General features: G+C 47.2%; 1 protein-coding gene across 6 annotated transcripts in view; it reads right to left on the bottom strand.

Annotated features, from left to right (window-relative positions):
• Zc3h18 (zinc finger CCCH-type containing 18) overlaps positions 1–14477 on the bottom strand; it is a 50764-nt gene that overhangs the window by 29542 nt on the left and 6745 nt on the right. For 2 of the 6 annotated variants that reach the window (XM_029480521.1, XM_029480522.1), the window contains exons 2-5: positions 10765–10822; positions 8583–9187; positions 5661–5745; positions 4857–4928 (exon numbers count right to left, since the gene is read on the bottom strand). In XM_029480521.1, the coding sequence (XP_029336381.1) occupies positions 4857–4928; positions 5661–5745; positions 8583–9187; positions 10765–10777 (775 nt within the window). In that variant the 5' untranslated portion in view covers positions 10778–10822. The remainder of the gene's footprint in view (positions 1–4856; positions 4929–5660; positions 5746–8582; positions 9188–10764; positions 10823–14477) is intronic. The other 4 variants (XM_021169726.2, XM_021169727.2, XM_021169728.2 and 1 more) reach the window with 2 other exon arrangements.

Here is a 14477-nt window from a genome sequence, read left to right as displayed (position 1 = left end):
GGTACCAGGAATGGGGTATTGCTGTGATAGGCCCATGATACGTCTCTCTCTCTCTCTCTCACTCTCTCTCTTTCTCTCAAAAGAACTGTGCAAGATGTTGGGACCTTCAAGTAAGAAAGGGTTTGAATACTGTAAACAAAGGCTTAATGGGACATCCTGGTAGGAGCTTGGGAGACAATGAGTAGTGCTGAGAGCAATGTGGACTACAGAGTCCCAGCTCAAGAGGTTGCCTATGGAACAGTATTAGCAGCTGGTCCAGAGACCATTCTTGTGATATTCTGGCAAAGAATATGGTTGCTTTATGGTTTAAGAATCTGCCTAAGGCTAAACTGACAGAGGAGATGCCAAGACAACCCAATACTGCCTCTGTTGCTTTAGTATTAGTAATCACTCTATGCAGGTCTCAAATGGAAAAGGACAACTGGGGAAAAAAGAAATACAAAATGTGAGCCACAACGGCCACACCTTTAATCACAACCCTTGTGAGGCAGAGGCAGGTGGAGGTCTGAGTTCTAGTCTACAGAGCAAGTTCCAGAACATCCAGGGTTACACAGAGAAAACCCTGTCTCCAGCAACAGCAGCAGCATCAGGGCTGGAGAGGTGGCTCTGTGGTTAAGAGCATATACTGTTTTGTAGAAGCCTGGAGTTCAGTTCTCAGCACCCATGCTAGACAGCTCACCACAGCCTGTGACTGCAGCTGCAGGGGTTCTAATACTTCTGGCATCAACAGTTACCTGTACTCACATGCACACCTACACATATTTAACATAATAAAAACAAATGTTTAAAAATATACTGATGCTGGGTGTGGTGGCACATGCCTTTAATCCTAGCACTTGGGAGGCAGAGGCAGGCGGATTTCTGAGTTCGAGGCCAGCCTGGTCTACAGAGTGAGTTCCAGGACAGCCAGAGCTATACAGAGAAACCCTGTCTCGAAAAACCAAAAATACTGAGAAAACTTAATTTAGGAGCTAAGGTTTGTGCAGAGAGAGATAGGAGAAATGGAACTAAGGGGAGCGGCACCCTCAGGACCCTCCCCAGCTGATCCTACATGCCATCTGTGATAAGGCTTAAGGAATGATCTGTTCCTAGAGAGCAATAAATCTAAGTTTATCCAAATGTAATCCAAGGAGGGGGCCCAAATTTCATCACAAGGCAGCCAAACTTGGCGGCATGGGTTCTGGCTTCAGAGTCATGAAGGATGCAGTAAAGGGGTTGTAGAGTCTCAAGGGAAGAGGGGCTGAGGTCAGTTGTGAGGTAGGTGAGCCCCGTCCCCGTCATGGAATTTGGAAGAGGCCATTACATGAAGCCATGAAAGTGTTGGAGACCCCAGCTGCTGGAGGTATTAAAGCTGTGGGGCATCTGTCAAAGAAAGCTTCGTGCAGACAGGGGGTGGAACAAACCCCATAGAGAAGTGTGCTGCAGTCAGCAAACTGCAAGGGTGGAGCCAACTAAGCTCTCCGACATCAGGCACAGATTAAGCAGCAGTTCTCAACCTTCCTAATGCTCAGACCTTTCAAATAGTTACTCATGTTGTGGTGAAAATAATTATAAAATTATTTTTGTTGTAAATCTGCTACCTTTATGAACTGTAATGTAAATATCTGTGTTAATGGTCTTAGGCAACCCCTGTCAAGAGGTCAGCTGACCCTCAGAGGGGTCGTGACCCACAGGTTGAGAACCACTGGACTATAGGTTTTGGCAGATGTCTCGCTGGATTCTGACTCTGCATTGTCTCAGCATTTCCTCACTCTGCTCAATGCTCTCCTTTGGAACAGTAACACATTTTATGTTGGAAAATGTAGCTTGCCTTCTGACTTGATTTTACACGGGTAAGAATTATGAGATTGCTTAAAGCCTCCCTCAGGAGACTTCAGACCACAAGCTCTCAACCTTTCTAACACTGTAACCTTTTAATACAGTTTCTTAGGTTGTGGTGGCCCCAACCACAAAATTATTTCATTGAGACTTCATAACTGTAATTTTAGTACTGTTTATTATTATTATTGTTTCTTTGAGACAGGGTTTCTCTGTGTAGCTCTGGCTGTCCTGGAACTCACTCTGTAGTCCAGGCTGACCTCGAACTCAGAAATCCGCCTGCCTCTGCCTCCCAAGTGCTGGGATTAAAGGCCTGCACCACCACAGCCCGGCTTTAGTACTGTTATGTCCTGTACATACCCGCTGTGCAGGATATCTGGTATGTGACCCAGAGGGGTGCCACTCACAGGTTGAGAACTCCTGCTTTAGTCTGTGCTGAGGCTGAGAAAGACCAGTGAGGACTTTTAAAGTTGAACTAACTGTATTTTTCATTATGATACTGCCACAACTCAAATGGAGCAGGGATGGATGGAAGGATGGAAGGAAGGAAGGAAGGAAGGAAGGTAGGTAGGTAGGTAGGTAGGTAGGTAGGTGGTGGTCTGAGTGAGCCTTAGGCTCATAGATTTGAATGCTTGGTCTACAGCTGGTACAACTGTTTGGGAAGGATTAGAAGGTGTGTCACTCGGGGAAGACCTGTGCGTTTCAAAAGCCAATCGGGTTGGTTCCTGGTTAGTGCCTCTCTCTCGCTCCCTCCTTGCCTCCGAGCTGCATTTAAGATACAAGCTCTTAGCTCTGGCTGCAGAGCTATGCCTGCCTGTTGCCATGCTCTGCCACTGTGTTCCTGGACTCTCCCTCTCCACCAGTAACCTCCCAATCCCTTTTTCTTTGTTGCCTTGATCATGGTATCTGAAGAGACAGACACATACTTGGCCATAGCTGTTCTATTTCTCAGCTTCTGAGGAACTGCTCAACTTTTATTTCACGTTCCCACCAGCAGTGTGCAAGGGTTCCAGTATACCCACACCTTTGCTAAGAAAACAGCCTTAGTTTTATTTCTAAAGTAACTTTTCTCATTATTGTTTTTTTCTTTTTTGACATAGTATTTGCAGCCCGGGTTGACCTGGCACTTATATGTCTGTCTTTGTCTTCTAAAGTTCTGGGATTAAAGGTGTACACAACCATACATGTCCAGCTAAAGAATTACTTTTGTGTATGTGTGGGTGTAAGTACATGGCCACATGTGAGTACAATACCTGCAGAGTCCAATGGAGGGCACCAGACCCTCAAGAGCTGGATTTATAGCCAACAGCCAGCTGCCTGACATGGGAGTTGGTAATTGAACTTGAGTCCTCCAAGAACCTTATCTGCTATTAACTGTTGAACTGTCTCTCTAGCCCTATGAAAAGGATGATCAACTGAGTTCAACTAAACACTATGCTTATAACTTGTAGGCAAGCCACAGGGGAAAAATTCCTACAATGATGAGAACGACATCCCAGAGAAGTCAAGCTCACCATTCCTCTCCTCCTGCACGTTATAAACAGGATGAGAGAAAGGGAAGCAGCAATTAACACCACCCTGAAAACGCTATGTTCATGTCTGTTCACTGTACTCACCCTGGAAACACTACTACTGTTCACACTCACGGCCCTGGCTAGTTTTTAGGTCAACCTGACAAAGGCTACATTCATTTGGGAAGAGAAACCTCAAGAAAAAAAGCCCCACCAAACTTCAAGACTGGCCTATAGGCAAGCCTGTGGTCTTTTTCTTAAGTAATTGATGTGGGTGGCCAGTGTTACCCCAAGCAGGTAGTCCTAGAGTATAGAAGAAAGCAAACTGAGAAAGGGGAACAAGCAGTAAGCGGGGTTTCTCTATAGCCACTGTTTCAGTCCCTGCCTGCCTGCCTACCCTCCTCTCCTCTCCTCCTTTCCTTCTTTCCATAACGGACTATGATGTGGGACTGTAAACTGAAATACCAACCATGCCTCCCCAGATTGCCTTTGGTTCCGGTGTTTTATCAAAGCAACAGAAATGCTAAGACAACCACCTAAGCTGCTTCCCACTTGACTGCAGAAACTTCACCATGCATTGCCTCACTCATGAAAAACCCAAACCCAGCTTAGTGTAACCAGCGGTGCTCACCCAGTGTGCTAAAGCAGCAATCCTACCCAAGTGTACACAGATGTCTCACTAAGAGCTACCTTTACTTCATCTGATCTGTGCTTGGTAAGCCTGAGACTAGATCAGGGTGTGAACCTCTGGCTCTTGCTCTGACTTATGCTGATGCTGCTGGCCTGTCCCAAAAGTCCCCAACAAGCTTCTCAACTGCAAAGGCTCTGTGCAGCAGTCTGAGAGCAGTATACTGAGAACCAAGTATAGATCCGTGTGGTACACACTTCTGCTGCTGCAATCTGCACATCTGCTGGGGACGACTGCACTGATTCCTCATGACATTACCTGGAAAGGGTCTTCTGCTTGCACTTACATTTCTTGAAATATCAGCACGTTAAATAGCAAAGATTTCTAAGAACTAAGACGTGGTATCACAGCTCTTCACCCTTAGGATGCTTGGGGCATTTCCAAGTGAAGGTCACCTATACACTGCCCTGTATCCCACCCCAACACACACAATCGGCTGTGCAACTTATGGGCCAACTCTTTTCACTTGGCATCCCAAGACCAGAGAAGCAAGCCTGAGTGGAATTTTCATGAACATCCCATCACCAGGGCATCTCGTGACCTGAGGGACAGAGCTGTTTGGGGCTCACTCCTCAGGCACATTCTCCCCATGAGCAGGACGGGGCTCCACTGCCCGTCTGTGGGAGCTCCTGTTCTTCAAGTGCAGCGCCATGGTCTCAACCTGCATCTCCTCCCCAGCTCTATGGACACTAAGGAGAAAAGGGCCACAGCAGTTCTGTCCCTCAAGCCTCCTCCCTGTTGGCATCCCAGCTGTGCTCTGGATCCAGGAGAAAGAAGTCTGGCCTCTGGCGCAGGGGACTTTAAGGCACAACAGAGAGTGAACACAGGATATTTTGTACCTTTAACCTGGCCTCTGAGTGGTATGGAATTTGGTATTGGTGGAAGAAGAGTGGATAATGGTGTCACAACATCTGGAAAAGAAGTACAGGAAGCTCTTGTGAACTTAGACTGCACACACAGGCTGGCGAAGCGAGCAAAGTCATCCACGCGCAAGAGAAAACACCTGCCTATCTGTCCAAGGAAAACACTAACAAGAAATACACCCAAACCACTGAAGAACATCCAGACTGGAGACTCTTGATTCCATGTCTGAACCCACCCCCACCCCTGGCGTTACAAAGCCAGAGCACAGATCACATCTGGACTGTGAGGAAGACAATGCCCCTGCTGAAGCTGCTGCATTGCATTAGTCCTCTGCAGGACTGATGCCCTTAGAGGCTTCCCCTTGCCTTTTCAATACCACCCCCAAGTAACGGACCTGCTTCTAACCCATCTTGTAAGAAGTGGCTCTTTCTAACAGAGGAGGGGAATGCTAAGACTGGAACAGCTGGCCTTATAGAAAGAAGCACTCAGAAACAACTGCCACTGTGTGCTGCAGCCTTGGGTCTGCTGTACACAAGCCCGACACCTGCAGGGTAAGAAGAGGGGCTCTCCTCTATGGCAGTTTTTAAGGCAATGACAGGCCAATGAAAGGCCCATGTTTACCACCAACAGCACCTCACTGCCATCAACTCTTGCAGTCTAGCCCCGTGAAGCCTCACTGACATCAACAGTGTGCCCAGAGGAGGATGGATCACCACCATGGCCCCAAGAGAGCAGAGGCTACACAGATGGCCGCAAAAGGGCTGGAGGCAGACAGTTACCTTTCATGAAGAATCGGCAGGTGGGGCGAGGCCTCACCTTCCGGTCACTGGGGTCCTTCACCTCGCCTTCCTCCAGGTCATCATCCTGGAACAGAGGACAGTCATCTGGAGGGAGCCACACCACTTCCCACCACACCTCTTCACCAGGCTGGAAGCAGAGAGGCTGGGGGAGCATCCACCTTTTCCACAGGTACGTCCTCATCAGCTCACCTCCAGTTCCACATTCTTAAGTGCCCAGTTACACCACAGATGGTCTTCAGTCACCTATAACCTCAGAAGAGTGCTGTGGAAATGGTAGGCTCCACCTAACACTTCAGAGCAGAACTTCTGTTTCTATCCATCGCAAGCAGGCAATGGTCATACTTTGGTCTTTACTACTACATACGTTAACAGTGTATAATATAAACCCCAGTACTTCATGTCCTTTACAACTGAAATCTACTTGCCTCTCATGGGGACATCAGGTGACCCTGATGGCAACACTACCTATGGCTCACTCTTTACCTCACCATTACTTTAGAATGACCCAGAAGCTTTACAGAGAGTAGAACCCAAGTTGCATTTCCAGGGTCCTCAGGGGAGCCAAGACCTGACCACTACTTTGGGGTCTCACCAGCCACCCCTGTGCCCAGGGCTTGTTCACCAACCTATTCCCATCAGCCTAGACTCCTTGTAGTCAAGCTATGCCCATGGTCCTATGCTCTCTGGATAGCCCTGGCACCAGGGGAAGAGTGGGCAAACATGCCTTCTGCCTTGGCCTGCTGACCCCATGAGGAGACAAAAGCAGAACAAAGCCATTAGCCACAGAGTCAAAGAACAATCCCTGGTTAAACACACACGGGCTGTTCCCGGTGTCCTGCAGATGCAACCGACCATGGCGTGCGTCTCTAGGAACAGGTCAGAGGGATCAGAAAGGATGCCCTTGTTTTCCTCTGGTGACAGGGGATGTCACGCCACATCTCCTGCTCTGCAGAACCCCATGCTCACTAAATATCATCTGACAGGGAATATCCTTTCCAGCAAATACCAACAAGCAGCTGGCCCACAGTCCAAACTAACTAAACAGCATCCTAAACACTCATGTAGAGGCTCTGCCTGAGAGATATTCATCTCTCAGATATTCATCTTCAGAATGCCATGCCAAGTAGGTCTTGGCCTAGGAGACTGTCCCTGAGGAGGGAGTCTGGTGATGCAGCAATTATCTAAGACCATGATAAGAACAACAAATATGCTAAGCAAGAATCACAGTGGATAACCAGGCAGTGGTGGTGTGGATCTGAGTTCGAGGCTAGCCTGGTCTACAGAGCGAGATCCAGGACATCCAGGGCTACACAGAGAAACCCTGTCTCAGGGGAAAAGAAAAATCCCAGTCGAGGCCCATGAGCCTATAGAGACGTAGGAACATAGTTCAAACATGCAAACAATATTGTGGAATGGGAGGAAGACAGGGTCCAGGAGAGGAGCTTACAGGGAAAGTGGCTGCTGGCCTGGAGTCACTGTGCTATCATGGGCCAGGCTAAAACTTATCAGTTATGGTGCCCACTTGCCTACCTGTCCTATTATATCTTCAGCATGCAATTGTGATCCTTATACACTTCCAGGATCCCCAGTGTCCAAGACTTCCCAACAACATGAACCACAGGGTACTGTGGGCTAGAACAGTAGGAAGGAAGGACCTCTCCTGTTACTAAAGGATGCTGGGCTGGGGTCTTTTAGTAGCATGCTATTTCCCATAGACTGCAGGACCATTCACATTGGGGTAGCAGGTAACATACTGTGGAACTGTGTTGGGCCAGAAAGTCAAGTGGCAGATTCATCCCATACACTGTTTCCAAAGGAAACCAGCACACAAAGACTATGAATGCTGTCTAGGGTGGGCTTGGTTCAAACCATTTCCCCACTGCCCATACCCACAGCACAACACAAGAGTTACCAGTACCCCCACCTCACCCTCTCTGACTTTCACTGTGGGAAGAGGAAGGGCATTTCACAGGGAGCAGCCTGACACCAGGCACAGCTAAAACACAGTTGATAATCCCACCTGGAACAACACAGCATCTTTTCCCTTTCACCAACCCCTGAGGGAAAGATCAATTTCTCCAAGGGTGAAGCACACGCACGCATGCACACGCACGCATGCACACACACTCACACTCGCACATACACACAGGAGCCAAGAAATCATGTACAGCTTAGTTCTTCCTGAGGGGACTAAGCAGGTAACTCAGAAGACTTTACTCCCCAGCTGGGAGAAGATGTGAGACATCTGATACACTTGCAGCAACTACACCCCATTTACTCTACCACTGGGACACAAAGCCCTGCTACCAACCAGCCTGTATGGCCAAAGTCATCCTCCATCCATGAAACCCTAAAATGAACTAAGTGTGCAGGGACCAACAGGCTGCTGCAGGAATGGTGCATGTGAGAATCTTAGGTCCCTCTCTCTAGATCATCTGATATGTTTAACCTATCTCCTACCAGACAAGCAGGTGCTTTCTGAGAAACCTCAGCTGGCTCATCTAGTCTGCCCCTCCCTCACCTGCTTTGAGCTCAACTGCTCTGAACTTCAGGCTATGTCTTCCAAACCTCCCAATCACGCTCTCCCAACAGAATCATCTGCAAAGAAAACCTGACCTTCACACCCATGATTCCATGTGAAGATTTAAAGATGGGATCTTCTCTTGAACCTGAATCTCAAGAGATGCCCCGATAGCTCTCCTCTCTGAGGTTCTCTGCATAAGCCTACTTCCCATTCTACACTGTGAGCAATTGCTTTCCTGCCTCCACACAAGCTCTCATTTTCCTGCACCCTAGCCCAGCCTACCACTGACCCTCTCTCTAGGAACAAGGGAGCCTGAGAGTCCTGCTGGGCCCGCTTCTCCTGGATCAGGCACATCTTGACAGCTCCACCATACTCACGTCTATCTCGCCATCATCGATCTCCCCGTCACCATCCTCTTTCTTCTTCTCCTTGGCAGCTTCTGGGGGTTCTTGGTCTCCCACACTTTGAACATCAGGCTTCCCTTCCTCTCCGGGAGCCCCTTCCCCCTTCTCCTCCTCCTCCTCAGCCCCAGCCTTCTCAGCCTCCTCNTCCTGGGCAGCAGGAGCTGGCTCCTCGGGGACCTCCTCATCATAGTCTAGTTCATGCTCGTCCAGTTCCCGGGTCACTGAGGAGGCTTCGTCCCTGAGGTCACTCGTCCCATCTTCCTCAACATCATCCCCTTCCTCGCATGGGGATCCTGCTGGGCCCCTGCTCAGCTCATGAGCCTCTGAGTCCTGATCTTGGAACTTGGGCTCACTGGCTCGGTCTTCCTCATCCGAGGATGTCTCCTTCTGGCTTTGTACCCTGGTTGCATTTTCCTCCTCCTCCAAATCAGAAGCCCTTTCCCCAGCTCCATCCAAATCTTGTTCAGATCNACTTTCCCTCAGAATGTCATCATCTGAGAGTGCCGGCTGCTCTTCATCCTCTGGGGAGTGAGGATCCAGTTCAGGGCTCTCGGCCACATCCATCAGGACCCACAGATCTGCAAAAGACACAAACCATAGTCTCAGCCTGGGCCCATCCTCCTGGCCCACATGCCCTCTGCCCTTGTTCCACACAACCCCTCCTCCCAAAACCACATGCCTCCCTGTGGAGTGCAAGGGCATAACTCTGCCGCCTATGGCTGGCCTCCACTCAGCCCTGTGCCATCCTGCAGCTGGCACAGGTGAAGAAAAGTGAACAATAATAAGCCATGAACTGCCAAGGACAGTGAACTATTGGGACTCGTGGGGACTGACTTCTGAAAGTAAGGTTTCTACACTGGAATGAGATCTTACCCTAGGTCAGCTGCAGTTTCTAACTGAGCCCTTTTCTCTTCCTCTGCCTCTCAAGCAGTTTCTTGTCACCTCTTCAAACCCCATCCCCCGCACTCTAAGACTTCTACCCAGCCTACAACACTGCTCTTCAAAAGCAGAGCTCTGGGACCACTGACTCCAGAGTCCAACCAAAGCTATCCAGGTAGCTGCTGTACAAATGAACTATGACAGAATATTTTTAGACATTTAAATCATATACTTATATAAAAGAACTTTTTCCTTTTAGAAGACACACTTCTATTTCTATGAATCCAGATTGAATGAAGCAAATGGTTCTTTTTTGGTTTTTCCACCTCCACAACTCATAGAAAGCACCTTGCTCTGCTGGCTGTAGCGATGCATGCCTGTAACACAACACTTGGGAGATGGAGGCCACCCTGTGTTACATAGTGAAACCCTGACTCAGTAAAAAATGCACACTGCTGCACTTGTTTTACAGGTGGCCACCTAACCTGGGGCTGAGAATAAGTGTAGACATCACACCTAGCAGCAAGTAGCCAGTATTTCTATCTCATAAGCAACAGAAGTCAAATCCTAACACAGAGGAGGAAGTGTTTGGAATTCATTCCACTCTATATTCTGGGGCTGGAAAAACAAAAGCTGTTCCGTATCTAGCAAAATGTACAAGTTATTGAACTCAGGTTTACTCTGCGCTTAGAGGCACCAAGGTCACACACCTTTACTTTCTTTATACATTGTCTTTCCGTAACTTCATATCTACCTATTAAAGATACAACATAGTTTTCAATTTGTGAATTCAGGACTTTGCACATGTCAGGTAGCGTGCCCTATCACCAAGCTACAGCCCAAATTTTACTTTGAAAAATTTATAGCCTGCGTTGCATATTGAGTCAAAGGCCTGCCTAGGCTATAGAATAAAACCTGTCTCAAAAATAAAATAAGAGAGGCAGGCGGATTTCTGAGTTCGAGGCCAGCCTGGTCTATAGAGTGAGTTCCAGGACAACAGCCAGGGCTACGCAGAGAAACCCTGTCTCAAAACAAAACAACCCCCCCCAAATAAATAAATAAATAAATAAATAAATAAATAAATAAATAAGATGGGCGAGCAAGATGGCTTAGTGGGTAAAGGCACCTGCTGAGCAAGAAAACCCAAGAAGGTCTCTGGACCAACATGGAGAAAGAGGGCCAGCACCTGCAGGTTGACTTCTGACCACATGCTCTCTCACACACATACACACACAGAGGGAAAGAATTTAAACAAGAAAAAAAATTAAAAGATCACCTGTTTTAAACATTCACTGTCAAGAGTTGGCATCAAAATGTTTCTAGCCAGGAGCAACCTAGTTGCAAAAAAAAAAAAAAAAAAAAAAAAAAAACTATGTTTGCTGGGTAACTGAATATGTAATAAATCATTTTAAATCAATCACTTGCAAAACACAATGATTACATTATAAATTTTCAGATAAAACCAGCCTATCAACAGGAAGTGGTGGTACACGCCTTTAAGCCAGTACTCAGGAGGCAGAGACAAGGGGATCTAAAGAGGGATGAGTTCCAGGATATCGAAGGATACACAGAGAAACTCTGTCTGGAACCCTGCCCCACCCCACCCCGCAAATAAGACAAGAAAAACAAACAAAATCCCAAAACCCAAAACAATCTATCTTAAGTCACTCAAAATACACAGTAGATAAGATTCTCTGGTCATCTACCATCACTGGAGAGGAAGGAATACTGAAGTCAGTCCTATCCAGGACGGCAAACACTGGCCAGCCTGAAGTGAACAGTGAACTGCAGCCCGTCTGGGTTAGAGAGTGAGAGCAGACAGCAAGTAAGGACAAGTTAGAAGTTATGTGCACAGCCTCTGAGCTCTGTAGAATGCTGTGAGCATCCCTGGTGCCTACGGCACTCACTCATACAGTGGGCAGGGGTGAATGCCAGGTAGGACAACGGCCAGAATGGGAAATCTGTGCTTTCTGCTGTTTGAGAGAATGTTTGTGCACAGTCCCAATGTGTGTGTGTGTGTGTGTGTGTGTGTGTGTGTGTATATAGCTTCTAATTAAGGCAGGCTAAGCCAACATACTGAACACATGAACTCCTTGGTGTGTAACATCTGATCCCTAGCATTGCAGTTTTAATTGCACTGTCTATTTTGAAGTCTCCATGAGGCACAGAGACTTTTCATCTCTCCAGCTGCCTGGGTAGCACTGGTAACAATAGAAGTCAGCAACGCTGACCTGGCCACCAAGTCTCATATACTCTGCTTAAAACCTGACAAATCCCTACTCTGCCATTTTACGCCTAAAGGCAACCTCATAAACAAAGGTATCTTTCAAACCAACTGTTATGCAAAACCAAATGTCCAGTCTAATTTGGAAGTCATAAAACTGATACTGCAGCACACAATGCCCGTGTGGTAAACTGCATGCTATCTTGTGTACGGTTCACAAGACTTTTCTAACCTGCTCACAGCCCTTTCTGGGGCTCTGGTACAAGTTGGTTTGCTTTTAGTTTCAGTCAAACTTGAGTCTAACAAGTTGGCAGGTTTTTTTTTTTATATTCCTAAAAGTCTTGAGACTTCTTGAGATGAATATTCTGGAACCTGTATGCCCAGACATAGATGGAATTATTGCCACTTCCAGCGGCTGAAGTTACTACTATAAATCCTTTTTGGTATAGACCATGCATAAACCTTCGTAAGAAACGAAGACTGAGTGACCAACCAGATATCTGAACCTTAGCAAGCAGCAGGCTGGTAAAGGGGGAAAGGCTGCTCTTTTATTTGGGCTTGTGAGTTAAAGCTTGAATCCCTGTTCTACTGCTTCCAGGGTTTAAAATCTCAGGCCAAGTCAAGCACAGCTGCCAGGCCTCAACACCGTCATCTGAAGGACAAGAACAGCAGCAGCTCCCTTATGGGGTTGTCACAGCCTGGTACCTGAGGATGTGCTGGAAACACACTCTATATATGTGAGAGAGAACTCTCCAGTCAAAGCACCATCCTCAAGCCACTCCTGTCAACTGCAGTCAAGTCATCCAGAGCTCTCAAGAAAAGCTTGCTTACTGATGACTGGATAACGTGGGACAGCCCATCTGTCAGGTGCTGAGAATGCTGCAAGACTCCTGAAAAACGAACGCATTTCCTCACGCCTCGTGGGTTGGTTGTTTGTTTTGTTTTTCTGAGACAAGGTCTCATTCTGTAGCTCTGGCTGTCCCGAAACTCAGATATCTGCCTGTCTCTGCCTCCCAGGTGCTGAGATTAATGGGATGTGCCAGCATGCCCAGCTTCCTCATGCAATTCTTAATCCCTTTATCAACCTTCCAAGTAAGTAAACTGAGGTTATATGGCTACTGCATATGTCTCACGACTGCCATTCAGGAATATTCTGGAACCTGTATGCCCAGACATAGATGGAATTATTGCCACTTCCAGCGGCTAAAGTTACTACTATAAATCCTTTTTGGTATAGACCATGCATAAACCTGTAGGTTCTGTTTCCCTCTCCCTCCCTCCAAATATCAAGGCACTAGACACTCCCCACAGGAACATCAATTTTACACAAAGACACAGCCAGGCTAACTAGCTTGAGAATTCTAAGGGGCTGGTGTTCTGTGTGCATGCCCAGTGAGCTTTTCCACCCTCCAGATGAATTTACAGTTACTTTGGCTGCCAGGACTAAGTCAACTTCTGATCTGTAAAGGCAGTTAATTATTGGCACACATGCCATAAAGTAGTGGGGCGAATGGCTGTCCCGGTGTATGTTTGCAGGGAAGGACAGAGGACTCCTGGGATCACAAGCTGTTCTGAGCAACCAATGACAAGTTATAAACAAGCTCAAACATACACAATTTCTCTCTTCCTTTCTGGTAGTTCAAACCCCAGAATTCCTCTATAAGTTAGGAATCTTGTTTCTTGCACTGTGCATTACTCTGTCCATCTAACTGCAGTACACAAGCTCCAACAGTTTGTTTGAAGGATGTTATAAGTTGGGATCTTGTTTCCAAAAGCCCAAATATTAAAAGTCTGAGTCCCCAGGGATCCTCTACTAAGAGGTGCAGTGTAGGCTCTCCCTGCCCCGTCCCTGGGACAGAGTTTCTCTGTGCAGCCCAGGCTGTCCTGGAACTCACTCTGTAGCTCAGGCTGGCTTTCAACTAGGAGTCATCTACCTCTGTTTCCCAAGTATTGGGATTAAAGGTGTGTGTCACAAGCCGGCTCTTATGTAAGAATCTTAACAGGTTAGTCTCAGTGGGAGATCTGTTCAGGAGTCCAGTTTTTGCTTTCTGGCATCTGATAAGGTGGGATAATTTTACTGTCACACTCTGGCCACAGTGGGACCTTACTACCTGTATTAGTCAGGGTTCTCTAGAGTCACAGAACTTATGGATAGTCTCTAAATAGTAAAGGAATTTATTGATGACTTACAGTCTGCAGCCCAATTCCCAACAATGGTTCAGTCATAGCTGTGAAAGGAAGTCCAAGGATCTAGCAGTTACTCAGTCCCACACGGCAAGCAGGCGAAGAAGCAAGAGCAAGACTCCCTTCTTCCAATGTCCTTATAGTCTCCAGCCTAAAGTGTAGCCCAGATTAAAGGTGTGTGCCACCACACCTTTAATCCCAGATGACCTTGAACTCAGAGATTTAATCTTCTGGAATTGGAATCCATAGCCACTATGCCTCAAGATCTCCATACCAAGATCCAGTTCAGACTCCAAGCCTCCAGATAAGGGTCACTGGTGAGTCTTCCAATTCTGGATTGTAGTTCATTCCAAATATAGTCAAGTTGANAACCAGGAATGGCCACTACACTACCTGAACATGGTCTAGACTCTAGAATCTATCAAACTGAGAGCCAAAATAGACCTCTTCTTTTTCTCCCCTCCCCTCTTTCTTTCTTAGTATAAAAACAGGTTTATCAGGGGCAGCTCTTGAGTGAGTTCACTGACTACACAGGAAAGAGCCAATGAAGTCACCATGCAGAGGGAGATACAGGAGTCTGG

This window comes from Mus caroli, chromosome 8, assembly GCF_900094665.2.
Source record: "Mus caroli chromosome 8, CAROLI_EIJ_v1.1, whole genome shotgun sequence".
Classification (NCBI taxonomy): domain Eukaryota; kingdom Metazoa; phylum Chordata; class Mammalia; order Rodentia; family Muridae; genus Mus; species Mus caroli.
This window is presented reverse-complemented; position numbering and strand designations above follow the sequence as displayed.